We start from the raw sequence: 22,294 nt of genomic DNA, 5'->3' as shown, positions 1-22,294 counted from the left end.
GACATGCCCCGCCCCTGCATCCCAGGCCCCGCCCACCTTCGGGCATGGTCCTGGCGCTGACATAGGCGCCCACACTGCAGCGCTCGCCCGGGGAGCCCTGGTTGCAGGCCTGCAGCTCCAGCCGGTAGCCGGTGAAGTGGCGCAGGCCCGACAGCACCAGCGACTCGCGGCCCCGCACCGTCTCGGATGGCCGCACGGGGGTGCTCGCGGGAGGGCTGGGGGTGCCGCGGGGCGCGGGGGCTGTGGGGGACAAGGGTGGCGCCCAGGTCCCATTAGCCGCCTCCCCCAGAGCCCGGCGCTTCCTGGACGGCCTGAAACACAGGGTGGGGGGGGGAAGAGTCACCGGAGCCAGGGTGCAAGGACCTGGGTTCGAGTCCCCATTCCCCACCCACAGAGGGGGAATCTTCACGAGCAGTGGCTCAGGGCTGCAGATGTCTCTGTCTCTATGTCACCTCCTCTCATTTTCTCTGTCTCTAGCAAATAAATAAGATATTGAAAAAAAAAGGAGGAAGAGAGGGAAGGAGGGAGGGGCCTGCCAATGGTGCACTGGATACAGCACACATGTTAGCATGCACAAGGACCCGGGTTCAAGCCTTCTGCAGGGGAGAAGCTTCAGGAGCAGTGGAGCAGGGCTGCAGGTGTCTATCTCTTTCCCTGTCTATCTCCTCCTCCCCTTTCAATGTCCCCTTTCAATCAAATAAAACAAAAGGTGGAAAGATAAAGAAAGAAAGAAAGAGAGAGAAAGAGAGAAAGAATGAAAGAAAGAAAGAAAGAAAGAGAGAGAGAGAAAGAGGGAGTCGGGCGGTAGCGCATCGGGTTAAGCGCAGGTGGCACAAAGCGCAAGGACCCGGGTAAGGATCCTGGTTTGAGCCCCCGGCTCCCACCTGCAGGGGAGTCGCTTCCCAGGCGGTGAAGCAGGTCTGCAGGTGTCTGTCTTTCTCTCCTCCTCTCTGTCTTCCCCTCATTTCTCTCTGTCCTATCCAACAATGATGGCATCAATAGTAACAACGATAATAACTACAACAGTAAAAGAACAAGGGCAACAAAAGGGAATAAATAACAAAAAAAAAGAAAGGAAGGAAGGAAGGAAAGACATCAATACCTGATCTGTCTACAGAGCCCTGTGACTGTCACGCTTAAGGGCTACTGGCATCTTAACAAGCAGAGGCCTCAGCCACTCGTCACCCCTCCAACAGCTCATGGGGTTCCCCAGAACTGAGAATGAGCTGCGCCCCAAATCAACAGGCAAGGGGGTGAGGGGTGGGGGAGAGGAGGGTGTGTGATCTCAAACCAACAAGCCTCTCTTGACTGCCACTAGAGGGCAGGGCAGGACCACACACCACACTCTCACCTCTCCACCTCCATAGGCCATGAACTTAGGAACTAATTAATTAATGACAAAAACCGATAACAGACATTAAAAAAAGAAGAAAGAATAACCATAACAGAAATAAAAGGAAGAATAACAGGAATAAAATAAATCATGGCATAAATAAATAGAATGAATAACAATGGCAGAAGGAAACTGTTAACAATAAACAGAAATAAGACTAACAACAGAAATAACTAAAATAAACAATAGAAATAAACAAGAAGGGAGTTGGGCGGTAGTGCAGCGGGTTAAGCACAGGTGGCGCAAAGCGCAAGGACCGGCATAAGGATCCCGGTTCGAGCCCCCAGCTCCCCACCTGCAGGGGAGTCACTTCACAGGCGGTGAAGCAGGTCTGCAGGTGTCTGTCTTTCTCTCCCCCCTCTCTGTCTTCCCCTCCTCTCTCCATTTCTCTCTGTCCTATCCAACAACGATGACATCAATAACAATAACAATAACTACACCAACAATAAAAAAGGGCAACAAAAGGGAAAATAAATAAATACATAAAAAAGAAATAAATAATAAAACCATAACAGAAATAAATGACAACTAGCAAACAAAATAACAACAGCAGAGATAGGAATAACAATAACAGAAATAATAATACCAACAGTAGTACTAAAATAAACAACGTAAATAAATAAAAGACTAACAGAAATCAATGATAACTCACAGAAATAAAATTGGTAACAGTAACAGAGGTAAATCAAACAACAACAGCGGCAGAACTAACTAAAAAAAACATTAACAGAAATAAATCAAGGACATGACACAAGAACAGAGATAAACAAACAACAAGAACAGAAAGAAAAGAAACTCAAATAGCCAAGGACAAATAAAAGAAAGAAGAATAACACTAATGCTAACAATACAGAAATAACAGTAACAGAAATAAACACGGGTCCCTTTTCTGGCGTCTGTCAGCTCTTCCTGGCTCAGGTGTGAGGGATCCCCACACTCCTCCCTCCCCTCTCCTCTAAGTCAGGACCTCCCCCCCCCCGCCCCTTCCCACCACCACCACCCCCGCCCCCCAGCCATGGGTACCTCCCTCACCTGGGCACAAAAACAACGTTGTGAAGATAGTCCTCAAAGGTCTTCCTGAATGAGGATTCTTCCAGCTCCTTGAGGATCTGTGAGTCGGTTTTAGGGCAGGAGCAACATTCACCCGTTGAGTCCTCAGAATCGCTCTGGTTGTGTCTCTGGGAGCCTTCGGTCTCAAACGGGGGAGACCAGGTCCGGGAGGGCAGCTTCAGCCCTGTGGGGAGGGAGGCAGAGGGGCAGGCTCAGCTCTCCTGTCCCCACAGACAGACACACACACACACAATACTGTACAGAGAGTCCATCAACAACAACCAAAATGGAATTACCTTATGACCCAGCGAGACCACTCTTTGACATTTATTCAGTGGACACTCAAACACTAATTTGAAGGGGCATATGCACCCCTGTGTTCATAGCTGCATTTATTCACAACAGCCAAAGAGTGGAAGCAGCCTAGATGTCCATCATCAGATGACTGGCTAAAGGAGGTATGGGATATATATTCCGTGGAATACTACGCTGCCATCAAAAAGATGAAAGTGGATGGAACTAGAGGTAATGATGCTTAGGGAAATAAGGGATAAAAGACTATGTCTCTCTCTCTCTCTCTCCCTCTCTCTGTGTGTGTGTGTGTGTGTGTGTGTGTGTGTGTGTGTGTGTGTGTGTGTGTGGCGGGGTGTAATTACATAGGCTCCTGTGCTAAATATGGGCCCCAGATTAGATCGATGGGGTTTACAGTTAATGGTATTTATATACTTTTCCCATATTTGGGAGCTACTCTCTTCCCTGATCCAGCTTTCTAGTTCTTTTTCCAACTCTGACACCATCTCCCCAGACAATACCTTGAGCCCACCTGCGTGTTAGCTGTCAGGCTCAGGCAAAAATGACTAAAGTCATGGGCCCCTTGGAATAGACCTAAAATAGACTTCCAAGCTTTTTCCAAAATGAAGATCTCATCTGCTATTTTCTTACCTTTAGGTTCCTGATTATTAAACGTCTTTTTTTGTTTTCTTTCTGCTTTATATCTTGATGCATTTCAGCCACCAAGTTGCAGATGCTACCATGATGCCCAACCTGACTTTCCTGGGCAAATGACCTCACCAATATGTCCTGGAACCCCACCTCCCCAGAGCCCTACCCCCATTAGGGAAAGACAGAAACAGGCTGGAGGGGGGGGGTATGGATCCACCTGCCAGTGCCCATGTCCAGTGGAGAAAAAAAATACAGAAGCCAGACCTCCCACCTTCTGCATCCCATAAAGATCTTTGGTCCATACTCCCAGAGGGATAAAGAATAGGGAAGCTTCCGACGGAATGGATAGAATACAGAACTCTGGTGGTGGGAACTGTGTGGAATTGTACCCCTGTTATCTTACAATCTTGTTTATCATTATTAAATATATATGCAGTTATAGCCATTAACTCAGGCTCTGGGGACTCAAATATAGGACCAAGAAAAAAAAAAAACCACTCGGGATTGGGGGGTAGGGAGTGGGGAGGGGAGAGTTTATATAAAGCAAATGAAGTGATAACCTCTCACTAAGTCCAGGAGGTGAGCTCATAGCTATACTTATAGTGCCTGAGGCCAGAGTTGACTCTGGGTAGCAGCTGGGCCTGGGCTGGGCCACCCACCCCCCAAAAACTGACAGCAGCTCAGAGGAGGGGAACCTGGGGGCAGGGTTTGGGAGGGGAAGATGGAGACAGGAGACTCCCAACCACCAAAGGTCAAAACAGAAGCCAGAGAAGAGACACACCACCATCACCTCCACCATTAGGAATTCCTGCTGCTTGCTGCCTGATGGCAGGTGGTTATAAATAAAGAAATAGGGGCCAGGCGGTGGCGCACCTGGTTAAGCACATACATTACAGGGCACAAGGACCCAGGTTCAAGCCCCTCGATCCCTCCCACCTGCGGGAGGGGGAGGGAGGAAGCTTCCTGAGTGGTGAAGCAGGGCTGCGAGTGTTTCATTCTGTCTCGTTCCCTATCTTCCCCTCCTCTCTCAATTTTTCTCTGTCTCTATCCAATAATAAATTAAAAGAAATTTTAAAAGAAAAAGGGAAAAAGAAGGGTCACCAACCTGAAGAGATTTAAGATAAATTCACACATAATTATTTTAAAAGGAAAGGGAAGGAGGGAGGGGGAGAGGGAGAAAGAGAGAAATGAGAAGGAAGGAAGGAAGGAAGGAAGGAAGGAAGGAAGGAAGGAAGGAAGGATGGATGGAAGGAAGGAAGGAAGGAAAAGATTCTCATTTTGGGAGTCGGGCGGTAGCGCAGCGGGTTAAGCGCAGGTGGTGCAAAGCGCAAGGACCAGCGTAAGGATCCTGGTTCGAGCCCCCGGCTCCCCACCTGCAGGGGAGTCGCTTCACAGGCGGTGAAGCAGGTCTGCAGGTGTCTGTCTTTCTCTCTCCCTCTCTGTCTTCCCCTCCTCTCTCCATTTCTCTCTGTCCTATCCAACAATGACGACATCAATAACAATAATAATAATAAACAGCAAGGGCAACAACAGGGAAAATAAATAAATATTTTTTTAAAAAATTTTTAAAGATTCTCATTTCAAGCCTGAGAGGGAGAGCTGTGAGTAAGTAATGTGTTGGACTTTCAACCACGAGGTTCTGAGTTCAGTCCCCGAAATCACATGTGCCAGAGGAAAGCTTTGTTTTTCCCTCTCTCTCTCTCTCTCTCTCTTTCTCTCTGTGTGTGTGTGTGTGTGTGTGTGTGTGTGTGTGTGTGTGTGTGTGTGTCTCCTCATAAATAAAATAGCTATATTTTGCACTGGTAGTGGAGGGGGGACACAACATAGTGGCTCTGTGTCTCTATATAATCTGATTTTAAGTCATTATTTCTTTTAATGAGACAGATACAGAGAAGAGAGAGACAGAGAGAGACTAGTGCCTGGCTCAGCTCTGGCTGATGGTGGTGCTGGGGATTGAACCTGGGAGCTTGGAGCCTCAGGGAGGAGTCTCTTGCAGAGCCACTGTGATGTCTCCCCACCCCGGACCTCATCATTTTTAACAGCTGAGTAGTATTCCATGGTATAAACAGACCATAAATTTCTTAGCCAGTCATCTGCCTGTGTGTGTCCTGTGCTACATGTCGGGGTTTTGTTTTGTTTTGTTTTTGCATCCAGGTTTATCACTGGGCTTGGTGCTGGCACTACGAATCCACTCTCCTGGTGGCCTTTTTTTTTTTTTTTCCATTTTATTGAAGAGAGAAATAGAGAGGGAGGGATAAAGGGAGACAGACACCTGCAGACCTGCTTTGCTGCTCATGAATTTTCTCCCTGCAGGTGAGGATCCGGGTGCTCAAACCTGGGTCTTTGCTTAGTTCTATGCACGCTTAACCAGGTGTGCTACGCCTGACTCCCTATATGTTTCTGTGTCCATTACTGTGTGTGTAAATGTGTATGTGTGTGTACATGTGTGTATGTGTGTGAGTGTACTGTCTGCCTGTGAGTATATGTGTGAGTGTAGTGTGTCTATTAGTGTGTGTGTGCACTGTGTGTATTAGTGTGTGTGTCTGTTAGTGTGAGTGTATTGTGTGTCTGTTAGTGTGGGTGTATTTGTGTGTCTGTTAGTGTGTGAGTATAGTGTGTACCTGTTAGTGTGTGTGTGAGTGTACTGTGTATCTTAGTCTGTGTGAGTATATTGTGTGTCTGTTAGTCTGTGTGAGTGTATTGTGTGTCTGTTTGTGTAAGTGTATTGTGTACCTGTTAGTGTGTGTGTGTTAGTGTATTGTGTTTCTTAGTCTGTGTGAGTGTATTGTGTGTCTGTTAGTCTGTGTGAGTGTATTGTGTGTTTGTTAGTCTGTGTGAGTGTATTGTGTGTCTGTTAGTCTGTGTGAGTGTATTGTGTGTCTGTTAGTCTGTGTGAGTGTATTGTGTGTGTCTGTTAGTCTGTGTGAGTGTATTGTGTGTCTGTTAGTGTGTGAGTATATTGTGTGTGTCTGTTAGTCTGTGTGAGTGTATTGTGTGTCTTTTAGTGTGTGTGAGTGTATTGTGTACCTGTTAGTGTGTGTTAGTGTATTGTGTTTCTTAGTCTGTGAGTGTATTGTGTGTCTGTTAGTCTGTGTGAGTGTATTGTGTGTTTGTTAGTCTGTGTGAGTGTATTGTGTGTCTGTTAGTCTGTGTGAGTGTATTGTGTGTTTGTTAGTCTGTGTGAGTGTACTGTGTGTTTGTTAGTCTGTGTGAGTGTATTGTGTGTCTGTTAGTGTGTGAGTATATTGTGTGTGTCTGTTAGTCTGTGTGAGTGTATTGTGTGTCTGTTTGTGTAAGTGTATTGTGTACCTGTTAGTGTGTGTGTGAGTGTATTGTGTTTCTTAGTCTGTGTGAGTGTATTATGTGTCTGTTAGTGTGTGTGAGTGTATTGTGTGTCTGTTAGTCTGTGTGAGTGTATTGTGTGTCTGTTAGTCTGTGTGAGTGTATTGTGTGTCTGTTAGTCTGTGTGAGTGTATTGTGTGTCTGTTAGTCTGTGTGAGTGTATTGTGTGTTTGTTAGTCTGTGTGAGTGTATTGTGTGTCTGTTAGTCTGTGTGAGTGTATTGTGTGTTTGTTAGTCTGTGTGAGTGTACTGTGTGTTTGTTAGTCTGTGTGAGTGTATTGTGTGTCTGTTAGTGTGTGAGTATATTGTGTGTGTCTGTTAGTCTGTGTGAGTGTATTGTGTGTCTGTTTGTGTAAGTGTATTGTGTACCTGTTAGTGTGTGTTAGTGTATTGTGTTTCTTAGTCTGTGTGAGTGTATTGTGTGTCTGTTAGTGTGTGTGAGTGTATTGTGTGTTTGTTAGTCTGTGTGAGTGTATTGTGTGTCTGTTAGTGTGTGAGTATATTGTGTGTGTCTGTTAGTCTGTGTGAGTGTATTGTGTGTGTCTGTTAGTCTGTGTGAGTGTATTGTGTGTCTGTTTGTGTAAGTGTATTGTGTACCTGTTAGTGTGTGTTAGTGTATTGTGTTTCTTAGTCTGTGTGAGTGTATTGTGTGTCTGTTAGTGTGTGTGAGTGTATTGTGTGTTTGTTAGTCTGTGTGAGTGTATTGTGTGTCTGTTAGTGTGTGAGTATATTGTGTGTGTCTGTTAGTCTGTGTGAGTGTATTGTGTGTCTGCTAGAGTGTGAGTGTATTGTGTGTCAGCTAGTGTGTGTGTGTGTTGTGTGTGTTAGTGTTAGTGTGTTGTGTGTCTGCTAGTGTGTCTGTTAGAGTGTGAGTGTCTGTGAGTGGACTGTGAGTCTGTCACAGCGCGTGAGTACGCGTGTGAGCGCCCCCCAGAAGTGTGTTCAGGGCTCAGCTCACCTTTGAGGCAGTAGTCAAGCTGGTATAGCTCATTGTCCTCCTCCTGCTCCTCCCAGAAGACCAGGTAGTGGGTGATATTACCGTTGGGGTCCGACGGAGGTTTCCACTTGAGGATAATCTGGGAGGACGAGTTGGACACGGAGATGGGGTCCAGGGGGACGGAGGGGTCTGTGGGGGGAGAGAAGTAAGGTGTCTGGCTGAGGGGGGGGACACACTTGCTAAGAGTGCAGGCATTTACCAGGCACGGGGACCCGGGTTCGAGACCCTGGGGCCCCACCTGCAGGGGGGAAGCTACATGAGTGGTGAAGCAGGGCTGCCGGTGCGCCTCTCTCTCTCTCTCTCTCTCTTTCCCTTTCCCCTTTCAATTTCTGTCTTTATCCAAAATAAATAGATAAATAAAAGAAAATTTAAAAAGGAAAGGGGGAAAAAATGGTCACCAGGAGCAGTGGATTCCCTATGCAGGCTTCAAGCCCCAGCAATAACCCTGGTGGCAATAAAAAATGAATAAATAAATAAATAAAGGTTTGAGACGTTCAATCAGTTTTTCCTCCTCTCAGGAAAAAGCTAGTATAGTCATGGGCCCTTTGGAATATAACTAAGAAAGGCCTACTAGCTATCTTCAAAACGGAGACCCCCCCTACTCTTGATCTGCACTATTCCAGCCTCTAGGTTCATGACTGGTCAACAATTTATTTGGCTTTGTATGTTAACTCTCTTCTCAGCCACCAGGTTCCAAATGCCAGCATGATGCCAACCAGAATTCCCTAGACAGACGACTCCACCAATGTGTCCTGGAGCTCCGCTTCCCCAGAATCCCACACCACTAGGGAAAGAGAGAGGCAGGCTGGGAGTATGGATTGACTTGTCAACACCCATGTTCAGCGGGGAAGCAATTACAGAAGCCAGACCTTCCACCTTCTGCATCCCACAGTGGGTCCATCCTTCCAGAAGGATAAAGAATAGGAAAGCTATCAGGGGAGGGGATGGAATATGGAGTTCTGGTGGTGGGAATTGTGTGGAGTTGTACCCCTCTTATCCTATTGTTTTTGTCAGTGTTTCCATTTTATCGATAAAAATTAAATAAAGAAAGAAATAATTGGGGCCCGGAGGTGGTACAGCTAGTTAAGTACACACCTTGCAGTGCGCAAGGACCCAGGTTCAAGTCCCCACTCTTCACCAGCAGGGGATAGCTTGACAAGTGGTGAAGCAGGGGTGCATGTGTCTCTCTCTTTCTTTCTTTTTAAAAAAATATTTTATTGATTTATTAATGAGAAGGATAGGAGGAGAGAGAGAAGGGAGAGAGAGAGAGAAGGAGCCAGACATCACTCTGGTATATGTGCTGCCAGGGATCGAACTCAGGACCTCATGCTTGAGAGACCAGTCATGCCTTATCCACTGTGCCACCTCCCTGACCACTCTCTTTAGTTCTATCTCCCCCTGCCCTAATGATTTTTCTCGGTTATCTGTGATATAAATAAATAAATAGTTAAGAAAAGAAAAAAAGGAAAAAACTAAGCAACTATTACACAAACAGGAAGTAGACAAACTAAGACTTGAGATATTTAAAAAAAATAATAAGCAAACTGTCTTAAAACTTGGGAGAACTATGGTGGTTATCAGGTTATATCATGGGGCAGGGGGGAATGAGGCCACAGAACTTTCGTGGTGGGTGCTGTGGGGAATGATACCCCGTCATCTTATAATCTTGGAAACCGCTATTTAAAAATATATACACATCTGGGAGTTGGGCAGTAGCGCAGCGGTTAAGCGCAGGCGGCGCAAAGCGCAAGGGCCAGCGTAAGGATCCCGGTTCAAGCCCCCGGCTCCCCACCTGCAGGGGAGTCGCTTCACAGGTGGTGAAGCAGGTCTACAGGTGTCTATCTCTCTCTCCCCCTCTGTCTTCCCCTCCTCTCTCCATTTCTCTCTGTCCTATCCAACAACAAAGACATCAATAACAACGACAATAATAATTACAACAATAAAAATAACAAGGACAACAAAAAGGGAAAATGAATAAATAAGTATTTTAAAAAGTCTTAAAAAAAAGAAAAAATATATATATACATATTTGAGAAGAGAGGAGAAGATAAGAGAGACAGACAGACAGAGAGACACTTGCGGCCCTGCTCCACCACTCGTGAAGCTTTCCCCCCTGCAGGTGGGAACTGGAGGCTCGAACCCAGGTCCTTGAGTGGTAACATGCATCAGTGACCGGTCCCTAAGGCTTAACACTTTCACTATGCCTGAGGACCTGGTTCAAGCCACCTAACCACTACATGAGGGAAACTTCTGCAGGTAGGGTGGGGTTGGGGGTGGTGGTACAGCAGGGCTGTGGTGTCTCTCTTTCTCTATATCTCACTCTATCCCATTACTACTACTACTATTATTATTATTACTACTACTACTATTACTATTACTGTTGCCACTAGGGTTATTGCTAGGGCTTAGTGCACTTGCAGCAGCCCTTCCTTCCCCTTCCTCCCTCGCTCTCTCCCTTTCCTTTTCTTTCTTTCTTTCTTTCTTTCTTTCTTTCTTTCTTTCTTTCTTTCTTTCTTTTCTGCCTCCAGGGTTGTCGCTGGGGCTCGGTGCCTGCACTACAAATCCACTGCTCCTGGCGGCCATTTTACTGGACAGGACAGAAAGAAGTAGAGAGAGGAGGGGGGGAGACAGGGAGAGAGAAAGACAGACACCTGCAGACCTGCAGACCTGCTTTGAGGCTTGTGAAGCATCCTCCCCTGCAGGTGGGGAATGGGGGATCGAACCTGGATCCTTGCATGGGTCCTTGTGCTTAGTACTATGTGCCCTTAACTAGGTGTGTCACTGCCCTGCCTCTTCCTCTATCCGTCCCTCCCTCCCTCTTTCCTTCCTTCCTTCTTTCTCCCTCTCTTTCTTTTTTTTCTTTCTTCCTTAATTTCTTTCTTTCTTCCTTCCTTCCTTCCTTCCATTTGATAGGACAGAGAGAAATCAAGGGGGAAGGGGAAACAGAAAGGGAGAGAGACACAGAGGCACACACCTACAGCCCTGCTCAACCACTAGGTGAAGCTTTCCCTCCTGCAGGTGGGGACCAGGGCCTTGAAGCCGGGTCCTTGCACAAGGTAATGTGTATGTTCTACCGTGTGCCCCTCCCGGACCCCCCAGCAGCTGTCAGCAGGTGCAGGGACCCTGGGGTGGGGGTGGGGGGAACCCTCACTGGTGGCGTTGGTCTGCACGTAGATGATGTCACTCTTTGCCCCATAAGTTCGACGCTCATCTGAGAAGGTGACCAGGGTCTTGACGAAGATGGCGTACTGGGTCCAGGGTTTGAGCCCCCGCAGCAACCAGCCGGGTTGGTTCTGAGACTTGGGGTCGTTGGACCTCTGAGGGGGGTCGATGTCCACCACTGTCCAGCTGTTGGAACCGCAGGCGTCCTGGCCATCAAACTCCGTCACGTTCTGGTATGGGCTTTGGGGACGGAAGGGGACAAGAAGAGGTGACCATGCTGACTTCAGACAGAAGGTGGGGTGGCCCAGAATACAGGGAAGCCCCCCCGATAGTTCTCAGGGGGAGTCCAGAGATGGCTCAACAAGTAGAGCAAACATACTTTGCCATGTACAAGGACCTGGGTTCGAGTCCCTTCCCCCCATTCCTCCAGACACCAGATTTGCACTGAGGGAAGATTCAGGAGTGGTAAAGCTGTGGTGTGTCATCTCCCTCTCTCTCTCTCTCTCTCTCTCTCTCTCTTTGAGCTCTCTCCCTCTCTGTGTCTCTCTGTCTCGAACCAAGATACATAAGCGAAATATTTTGCATGTGGGGCTGGGGGGTGGCACACCTGGTTCAGCACACGTTAATAGTGCACGCAAGGATCTGGGTTCGAGCCCCTGGTCTCCACCTGCAGGGGGGAAAGCTTCACAAGTGGTGAAGCCGGGCTGCAGGTCCCTCTCTTTCTCCCTATTCCCCCTCTTTTCTCAATTCCTCTGTCTCTATCCAATCATAAATAAATTTTTTGATGTTTGACGAAATTTATTTATTTTTTTATTTATAAAAAGGAAACGCTGGCAAAAACCATAGGATAAGAGGGGCACAACTCCACACAATTCCCACCAAATAAAAAATTTTTAAAAAATAACTGAATTAAGAGTTCTATGTACAAACTTAACAAATAACAACAATGGTAATAAAAACATGGTAACTAAAAAAAAAAAAATACATGAATACAGATGCCCATCATACCTACTGTATGAAAAGAAGGGGATGGAGAGACACCCCCCCAGAGGATGATGGGACCACACACCACCCCTTTTCTGGGTTCCCTAGAGCCTGGTCCACCAAGTGGGTGGCTCTGGAAACACACACACATTCTGGATTGCCTAAAACCTGGTTATCAATTGGTCAACCACAGAAACACACACATACACACACAGGCAAACACACACCCCTTCAGTATTCCCTAGAACATAGCTGACCAATTGGTCAGTCACAGAAACACACACACACATCTCTCAGTGTTCTCTAGAGTTTTGGTAACCCCTTGGTTGACTATAGAAATATGCATTCTAACAACAACAATAATAGCTACAACAATAAAACAACAAGGGCAACAAAAGGGAATAAATAAATATTTTAAAAAATACACATTCTAGATTCCCTAGAACCTGGTTGACCACACACCCCTTCTGGATTCCCTAGGACCTAGTTGACCAGTTGGTCACTCATAGAAACACACACACACACACCTTCTGGATTCCCTAGAACATGGTCGACCAGCTGGTCACTCATAGAAACACACACACACACACCCCTTCTGGATTTTCTAGGACCTGGCTGACTAATTGGTTACTCACAGAAACACACACACACACACCTTCTGGATTCCCTAGAACATGGTCGACCAGTCAGTCACTCATAGAAACACACACACACACACACACACCTTCTGGATTTTCTAGGACCTGGTTGACCAATTGGTTACTCACAGAAACACACACACACAAACACACACACCCCTTCTGGATTTTCTAGGACCTGGCTGACCAATTGGTTACTCACAGAAACACACACACATACACACACACACATACACACACACACACACACACACCTTCTAGATTCCCTAGAACATGGTCGACCAGTTGGTCACTCATAGAAACACACACACACACCTTCTGGATTTTCTAGGACCTGGTTGACCAACTGGTTACTCACAGAAACACAGATACACACACACACACACACACACACACACACACACACACACACCCTCTGGGTTCTCTAGAGCCTTTCGGATCCCTTGGTTGATCATGGAAACACACATACACACACATACAGGCAAATACATACCCTTCTGGATTCTCTAGAACCTGGTCAGTCATAGAATATCACAAACACACACACACCTCCATCTTCCTTCTCCCCGTCCACTTACGCCTCTTTGTAAAACAGCATGAACCCCAGCAGGTCTCGGAAGTCGGGAGGCCAGTATGGTTCCCACCTCAGCAAGATCTTGTCAAAAGTGGTCCGGATGTAGGAAAATCGAAGTAACTCATTTTCACCTGGGACAGTTGAACAAAAAAGAAAGGCCATGGGAGCAGCAGTCAGGGGCTTCAGCCCCCAAAGTTCCAGGGGTCTCAGGCTTCCAGGAAGGGTGGCAAGTGTCACTCTCCTACTCCCCGTTCTGGGTCTGAATCCTGACATCTCCCCAGGGAAGGGCTTATCAGCCCTGGAGAATGACAGGGCTTCCCAGGGCAAGAAGCAAGGGCCAGGTAGTGACGTACCCAGTAGAGTATACATGTTCCCATGCATGAGGACCCGGGTTCAAGCCCCATTTGCAAAGGGGACTTCACAGTCAAGCAGGGCTGTACTGTCTTTCTGTCTCTCTCCCTTTCTGACTCTCCCTCCCCTCTCAGTTTCTCTCTGTCCTATTAACAAAAAGAAAAAAGGAAGGGAAAGGAAGGAAGGAAGGAAGGAAGGGAGGAAGGGAGGGGCACAAGGACCTGGGTTCAAGCCCCTGGCCCCCACCTGCAAAGGGGAAACATCACAAGTGGTGAAGCAGGGCTGCATGTCTCTCTCTATATGTATCTCTCTCCCCTTTTCCTCTCTCTCTCTCTCTCTCTGTCCTGTCAAAGAAAAGAAAGAGAACTGACCAACTGTCAGTTGGATTTGTTTTCTTTTTTCCTTTTTGGGTCTTTCTTTAAAAATATTTATTTATTTAATTTAATGAGATAGATAGATAGATAGATAGATAGATAGATAGATAGATAGATAGAGACACCAGAGCCCTGCTCAGCTCTGGCTGATGGTGGTGCTGGGGATTGAACCTGGGACCTCAAAGCCCTCAGGCAGGAGACTCTTTTGCAGAACTATCCTGCTTTTTCCCCAGCCAGATTTCTTTTCCTTCCTTCCTTCCTTCCTTCCTTCCTTCCTTCCTTCCTTCTTTCCTTCCTTTCTCTCACCACCAGGCTTATTGCTGGTGCTAGGTGGCCCGCAAAGTGACCCTCCCATTCCCTGTACCCCCCTTTTTTCTTTCTTTTTAAAAGAAGGTGAGAGACACACAGACAAAGAGACACCTTCAGCCCTGCTCCACCACCTATGAAGCTTGTTCTCTGCAGATGGGAACAGGGTTCGGGGAGAGAGCGGGGGTTAAACCCAGGTCTTTGTTCATGGTAACATAAATAACACTGCCCAGCCTGCACATATATGGTCATTTTTTGGGGGGAGGGGGAGCTGTAACTCTCTCAGGGGTAAGAGAGGATGTCAAGGGGAGAGGGAGGGCAGGGCAGACCAGGGCCACTCACAGGAGGCCTGGTCCCCGTTGGTCTTGAGGGCAATGTCATTCCTTTCTTGACGCCCTTTGGTCCCAGAAACCTCCTCCATCCTGTGAATCTCGGCCAGGCAGAGCTTGGGGTTGTAATGAAAGAAGAGCTTCCCCTGCATGATGGTCAGGTTGTGTTTGCTCCAATCCCACAACTGTCGTAGGTTCTGGTTGTCCAAGGCATAGAAGGAGTAGTTCCTGATGGACACATACCCAGGACAGATGCCGTCACCCACCATCAATGGGAGGGTCCCATGTTCACAGCCACAGTCCCAGCTTTGATCAAACACCAACACAGCACACACCACACCAACCCAGGAATCATAGGCAGAGAGATGCTCAGGGACCTGGTGGTGCACACAGGTTACCATGGGCAAGGACCCGGGATCAAGCCCCCAGTCCCTGCATGCAGGGGGGAAGCTTCATGAGTGTTGGAGCAGAAGGAAGGAAGGAAGAACGGAAAGAAGGAAGGATGGATGAAAGGAAAAAGTAAAGAAGGAAGAATGAAGGAGAAAGGAATAGGGGAGGAAGGGGAAAGAAAGAAAGGGGGTTGGGGTTAGATAGTATATATAATGGTTCTGCAAAGAGATTCTCACGCCAAGTCTCAGGTTCAGTGCCCCGCAGTACCATCACCCAGAGCTGAGCAGTGCTCTGAAAGAGAGAGGAGAGAGAGAGAGAGAAATAGAGGCAGTAGGGCCAGGTTGAGCACATACATTACCATCCACTATGAAATACTATTTAAGATGAGGTGAAGAAGGTGAAGTCACCATTTTTTAACAGCTGAGTAGTATTCCATTGGGTATCTAGACCACAACTTGCTCAGCCACTCATCTGTTGTTGGACACCTGGGTGGCTTCCAGGTTTTGGCTATTACACATTGTGCTGCTATGAACACAGGTAAACAAAGATCTTTTTGGATGGGTGTGTTGGGTTCCTTAGGATCTATCCCCAGGACAGGAATTGCAGGATCACAGGGTAGATCCACTTTTAGCCTTCTGAGACTATTTTTTTTTTAATTCTACATAGAAATGTGATCATGGAGGATCTTTCTGTGACTTTTTCTTCTTCTTCTTCTTCTTCTTCTTCTTCTTCTTCTTCTTCTTCTTCTTTCTTTTTTTGTTTTTTCTTTTACTTTATTTACTGTCCTGGACAGAGTCCTGCTCAGCTGTGGCTGATGGTGGTGCTGGAGACTGAAACCTGAAACTGGGGACTCAGAGCCTCGGGCATGAAAGCTCCCCCCGACCTTTTTCTTATGCTCCAGAGGACAGAAAGAAACTGAGAAAGAAGGGGGAGATAGAGAAGGTGAGAGACAGACACCTGCAGCACTGCTTCACCCCGATGGTGGGGAGGGGGCGGTCCAACCCGGGTCCTTGTCTGTGGTAAGCTGTGCACTCAACCGCGGACCTCCGTCTTGCTTATGAAGCTGCCCATCAGCAAGAGCGCCATCTACCCTCACCTTCCCTACTCGCCCCCCCGTCCCCGCATCCCAGCTCCAGCCTCTCAAGCCCTGGGTACCCAATCCAGCTCCAACTCGCCCACGCACCCCATCTCCAGCCCTTCAATCCCCCGTGTACCGCAACTCTAGTTCCTCAAGCCCTGTGTACCCCAACTCCAGCCCTTCAAGCCCTGTGTACCCCAACTCTAGTCCCTCAAGCCCCGCGTACCCCAATCCAGCTCCCACTCGCCAGCGCACCCCAACTCCAGCCCTTCAAGTGCCCGTGTACCCCAACTCTAGTTCCTCAAGCCCTGTGTACCCCATCTCCAGCCCTTCAAGCCCCGTGTACCCCAACTCTAGTTCCCCAAGCCCCACGTACCCCAATTCCAGCCCTCACCCCAACTCCAGCCCCTCATGCCCCGCGTACCCCAATTGCAGCCCTCACTCGCCCGCGCACCCCAGCTCCAGCCCCTCAAGCCCCTCGTACCCCAACTCTAGTCCCTCAAGCCCTGCGTACCCCGATTCCAGCCCCCACTCCCCCTCACACCCCAAATCCAGACCCTCAAGCCCCACGCATCCCAATTCCAGCCCTCAGCCCCCTCACACCCCAAATCCAGTCCCTACTCGCCCGTACCCCAACTCCAGTCCTTCAAACCCCCGGCACCGCAACTCCAGCCCCTATGCATTCCCCCACGCTGTACCCCATCTCCAGCGTCTCCCCCCGAATCAGGCGCAGCTTGCGGAAGAAGGCGAGAGACACCAGCGCGTAGGAGCGGCGGATCTTCAGGTAGCCGCTGATCTCCTCGATCAGGCCCAGGTTGGCCTCCAGCTCGGCCGCCAGGTTGTCTAAGAAGAGAAGAGAGCCTCTGAGATCTCCCAGAGACATGTCTCTACCTGCGTGCCTGTCTGTGCTTGCCAGCAGAGGCAATTCCCGGGACTCCTGGCCTGTGGAAGGCTTCCACCAGTGCTCTGTGGTAGAGGGTGGGAGAGGTAGAGAGAGACAAAGAGGCAGAGAAAGAGGGCAAGAGATGTAGAGAGACAGAGATAAAGAGCATGAGAGATAAAGAGAGACAGAGAGATAAGAAAGGATGAGCGATAGAGAGAGGGAGTTTGTGTGAAAGACAGAGGAAAAGAAAGATAAAGAGGGTAAGAGAGGCAGAGAAAGAAAGACAGACACAGAGAGATGAGAGAGAGATACAGATAAACAGAAAGGGAGAGGGCGAGAGAGAGAGAGAAGGAAAGAGAGAGACAGAGAAAGAGAAAAGGCAAGAGAGACAAAAAGGGAGAGAAAGAGATGGGGGTGGGAGGAGAGAGACAGAAGCAGAAAGAGAGCAAGAAAGCCAAAGAGATAAACTGACACAGAGAGAACAAGAGACAAAGAAAGGGCAAGAGGGACAGAGAGAGAGACAGAGAGAGTGAGGGCCAGAGAAACAGAGAGAAAGGGAGAGGACAAGAGAGACAGAGGAACAGACAGGGCCACAGCGAGCAAGAGAGACAGAGAGGTGGAGGAGAGGCAGTGAGAGTGTCAGAGAGAGAGAGAGAGGCAGAGAAGGCGAGAGAGACAGAGGCACAGAGAAGAGGGTAAGAGAAACAGGGAGAGAAACAGAGACACAGAGAGAGGGAGAGAAAGACACTTGCAGCCCTACTTCACTGCTCGTGAGGTTTGCAGGTGGGGATCAGGGGCTCGAACACAGGAGTGCTGGAAACTTGGTCCTCAGACCCCTAACAGGGTGTGTGTCGGCTGCTTGCCAAAAATGCAGAGTCCTCGGTGCAGCAAGACAGCTCACCTGGTGAGGGTCTGAGCCCAGCCTCCCCTGCACTGAAGAGGGCTTCGCTGCCATAGTCTTTCTCTCTGTCTTTCTCTCCGTCTCTGTCTCTGTCCCTCTCTTCTCTGTCTTCCTATCTGGAAAAACTCAATCTGTCACAGTGAAAACCCAGGACAATGGAAAAGTAAAAATAAATACAGATCTATTATGCTGGGGGAGACAGCATAATGGTTCTGCAAACAGACTCTCTTGTGACATGTTAGGGGAAGGTGACCAGAGGGCTCTGAACCCCAGTGCCATCAGGACCCAGAGAGAGGAGGGAGAAAAAAAGGAAAGACATTCGGAAGTAGTAAATGGTGGAGGTGTGACTTATGAAGAGAAGGCAGGACCACAGAGAAAAATGGGCAAGTCTATATAAATATAGACAGAGACTTCTAGAAATAATAGTCAACCCATGTCTGTGACCTTGGGAGAACCACTGCAGTGGTTCCAATGGAGGGAATGGGGACCCAGAACTCTGGTAGTGGAACAGTGTGGAATTGTACCTTTTATTTTATAAATCACTGATAATAAAAATTAAACTAAATTAAATTTAATTAATCTTTTTTTTTAAAAAAAAAGCCTCTCTTGATTGAGGCTCTGAGGCCCCAGGTTCAATCCCCAAACCATTAGCCAGAGCTGAGCAGGGCTCTGGAATCAATCTCAATCTATCTCTCTCTCTCTCACACATACACACACACACACACACACACACACACCTTTCTCTTTGCATCTCCCTTCAAAAAGAATAAATAAATGAGGGGCTGGGCAGTAGCACAATCAGTAAAGCAGACATGTTACCATGTGTAAGGACCCAGGTTCAAGCCCCTGGTCCCCACCTGCAGAGGGAAAGCTTTACAAGTGGTGAAACAGGGCTGTGGGCTGTCTCTCTCCCTCTCTCTTTAAAAAAATTTTTTTGCATTACTCTTTAATGTTTCTTTTTTATTATCTTCTATTTATTTTATTGGGTAGAAAGAGACAGAAATCTAGAGAACGCGGGAGTTGGGTGGTAGCGCAGTGGGTTAAGCGCAGGTGGCGCAAAGCGCAAGGACCAGCAGAAGGATCCTGGTTCAAGCCCCCGGCTCTCCACCTGCAGGGGAGTCGTTTCACAGGTGGTGAAGCAGGTCTGCAGGTGTCTGTCTTTCTCTCCCCCTCTCTGTCTTCCCTTCCTCTCCCCATTTCTGTCCTATCCAACAACAATGACATCAACAATAACTCCAACAATAAAAAAAAAACAAGGGCAACAAAAGGGAATAAATAAATAAGTAAACATTTTTTAAAAAAGAAAAAAAAGAAATTTAGAGAAGAGGAGATAGAGAGGGAGAGAAACAGAGACACCTGCAGCCCTGCTTCACCATTTGGGAAGCTTTCCCCCTGCAGATGGGGACCAGGGGACTTGAACCCGGTTCCTTGAACATGGTAACATATGCACTCAACCAGGTGCGCCACCACCCGGACCCTCTCTTATCTCCTTCTCCCCTCTCCATTTCTTTGTCTCCATCCAATAAATAAATGAATAAATAAGTTTTTTAAAGGAGTGGAAAAGGAACCAGGTGGTGCTGTACTGGGTTAAGCGCAAGGGCAAGCGCTAAGATCTGGGTTCAAACCCCTAGCTCCTCATGTGCAGAGGGGAACGCTTCACAAGCAGTGAAGCAGGTCTACAGGTGTCTGTCTTTCTCTCTGCCTCTCTATCTTCCCCTCTTCTCTCAATTTCTCTCTGTTGTATCCAATAAAAGGGAGAGGGGGAAAAAAGTCTTCAGGAGCAGTGGATTCGTAAGTGCAGTCATTGAACCCCAGCGATAATTCTGGAGGCAAAAAAATACATAAATAAACAAATTATAAATAAATAGTGGAAGCCAAGCCAAGCCAGGCATCTTTCCCTGGATGCTCACAGGAGGGGCGCATACCCTCTCCCAATAATCACCCTCCGGGCAGCTTTTCCTGATGCTCACAGGACAGGGTGCACCCCCCTCCCGGAAGCATCCCCCCAGACTCACTGCCGCCACGAATGTTGATGATAAGGCTGCCGTTGACCACGGTGCAGCCCCGCAGCTCCTGGGCCGATGTCACGGAGTCGATGGTCTTCTCGCCCTCCATCTGGCAGATCTTGGGGCAGGGACCCTGGCAGGGGGTGCACAGCAGGCTGGGGACAGACAGACAGACAGACAGACAGGGGAAGAGAGAGGTCAGGGCGGACCCAGGCCAGACACCACCCGGCACAGAGCCATGTAGACAGACACACACCCAACACACACACACACATAGTCCAGCACAAACACAGCCCAGCACAGAGACAGAGACAGAGAGACACACCAGAGCCCTGCTCAGCTCTGGCTGATGGTGGTGCTAGAGATTGGACATGGGATCTCAAAGCTTCAGGAAGGAACGTTTTTTTGTTTGCTTTTGCAGAACCACTGTGCTGACTCCCCAGCCCTGCGTAAACATTATGTTATCTCCCTGGCCCCTGCCTTTTTCTTACTGATTGCTAAGAACTCTTTACATATGTAGGATTTTTTTTTTTAACAAGAGCCCTGCTCAGCTCTGGCTGGTGGTGGGATCTCAAAGCCTCAGGCATGGGTGTTCTTTGCTTCACTATTATGGGGTCTCCCTGGTGCTCTTTTTATTTCTCTTGAGTGTTCCTCCCAGAGTTGACACCTTATACACACACAGCCCAGCACAGACAGACACACACAGACACACAGCCCAGCACAGACAGACACACTGTCCAGTACAAACACAGCCCAGAACAGACAGATACAAATCCCAGTACACACACAAACACACACACACAGAGAGAGAGAGAGAGAGCCTAGCACAGACAGCCCAGAACAGACACACAGCACAGCACAGACACACATATACACACACACAGCCTATTGCAGACACACACACACACACAGAGCCCAATACACAAATAGTCCAGAATAGGCAGACAGACAGACACACACACACACATACCAGCACAGACAGATACAAAGCCCAGTACACACACACACACACACACACACACATCAGCACCGATAGCCAGCCCAGGACAGATGCACAGCCCAGCACAGGCACATACACATGGCCCAGCACAGATACAAAGCCCAGTACACACACACACACACACACACACACACACACACAACAGCGAGTGACACAATCCCCAACTGACAGGATTCCCCTGTAACCTTGCTACCCCAATCCCAGCATCCCAGCACCTCACCCAGCTCTGCTGGCATGAAACCAAACAGTTCTCCCAAAAAGGAGGTGTGACCACCTCAACCGCACCCCTCCAAGCCAGCACACACACCCCCCATCCAAAGCCTCCTCCCTAAGCATCAGCTCCAAGGCCACCCAGGAGAGAGCCACTGGCTGAAGTTGACAGTCTTGGGCCACTCCTGCCCACCATGGCCTCTGGTAACAACATCCCAAGGTCAGCAGAGGACTCAGCCTGGCGACAGGACACCCCAGGGCAGGGAGATGGACCCCTGGAGACACTATGGGGACAGCTGAACACATGAGCCTCAGGAATATTCACTCTGTCCCTTGGCCACCACCCAGGGGACACACAGGACACCTGCTGTCCTCTGGGAAGGGGGGGTCTAATGAGACCCCAGCTAGCAGGACAATGGTGACCCTCCCCCCAATTCAGAGCACCCCCCACCAGGTCCCATCTGGGCTGGGCAGCTGTTCCACTTCTGCCCATCTGGGGCTTCAAAAAATGGGTGCAACCCCCAGCCCCCAAATTAGTCCAGAGAGGGTTTCTTCTGGAACTTGCCGAGAGAAATGTCTTCCTTGTAGAGTCTCAAAGAGGGTTTGGCATCCTAGTTGTGGTGGGGGGTGGCATAGGGAATGGAGAGGGGGTAGAAAGAGGCTGAGAGAGAAAGTGAACTCAGAAAGGAAGAAAGGCAGGGGGGTTTGGAACACAGCACAGTGGTTCTGCTAAAGACTCTCCTGCCTGAGGCTCTGAGGTTTCAATCCCCAGCACTGCCATCAGCCAGAGCTGAGCAGGGCTCTGGTTAAAAAAAAAAATCCCACATATGTAAAGAGTTCTTACAAGTCAACAAGAAAATGACAGGCGCAGGGAGACAGCATAATACTTACGCAAAAGGACTTTCAGGCCTTAGGCTCTGTGGTCCCAGGTTCAATTCCCTGCACCACCATCAGCCAGAGCTGAACAGGGTTCTGGTATGGCTCTCTTTCCCTCTCCCTCTCCTTCTCTCTCGCTGTGTGTCTCTGTGTGTGTGTGTGTGTGTGTGTGTGTGTGTGTGTGTGCGTGCGCGCGCGCGCGCACGTGCGCGCGCATCTATCACTGTTATTAAAAAAGTATTTTATGGGGGTCAGGCAGTAGCACAGCAGGTTAAGCGCACGTGGCGCAAAGCTCAAGGACCAACGTAAAGATCCCGGTTCGAGCCCCCAGCTCCCCACCTATAGGGGAGTCGCTTCACAGGCTGTGAAGCAGGTCTGCGGGTGTCTATCTTTCACTCCCTCTTTCTGTCTTCCCCTCCTCTCTCCATTTCTCTCTGTCCTATCCAACAACGACGACATCAACAACAGCAATAATAACCACAACAGGGCTACAACAAGGACAACAAAA

General features: G+C 48.5%; 1 protein-coding gene across 1 annotated transcript in view; it reads right to left on the bottom strand.

Annotated features, from left to right (window-relative positions):
• INSR (insulin receptor) overlaps positions 1–22,294 on the bottom strand; it is a 137,706-nt gene that overhangs the window by 28,452 nt on the left and 86,960 nt on the right. The window contains 8 exon segments of the mRNA XM_060181625.1: positions 37–311; positions 2,426–2,627; positions 7,686–7,853; positions 10,876–11,126; positions 13,087–13,213; positions 14,456–14,670; positions 16,609–16,753; positions 19,710–19,855. Of these exon segments, the coding sequence (XP_060037608.1) occupies positions 37–311; positions 2,426–2,627; positions 7,686–7,853; positions 10,876–11,126; positions 13,087–13,213; positions 14,456–14,670; positions 16,609–16,753; positions 19,710–19,855 (1,529 nt within the window).

This window comes from Erinaceus europaeus, chromosome 23 (genome assembly GCF_950295315.1).
Source record: "Erinaceus europaeus chromosome 23, mEriEur2.1, whole genome shotgun sequence".
NCBI classification, from domain to species: Eukaryota; Metazoa; Chordata; class Mammalia; order Eulipotyphla; family Erinaceidae; genus Erinaceus; species Erinaceus europaeus.
This window is presented reverse-complemented; position numbering and strand designations above follow the sequence as displayed.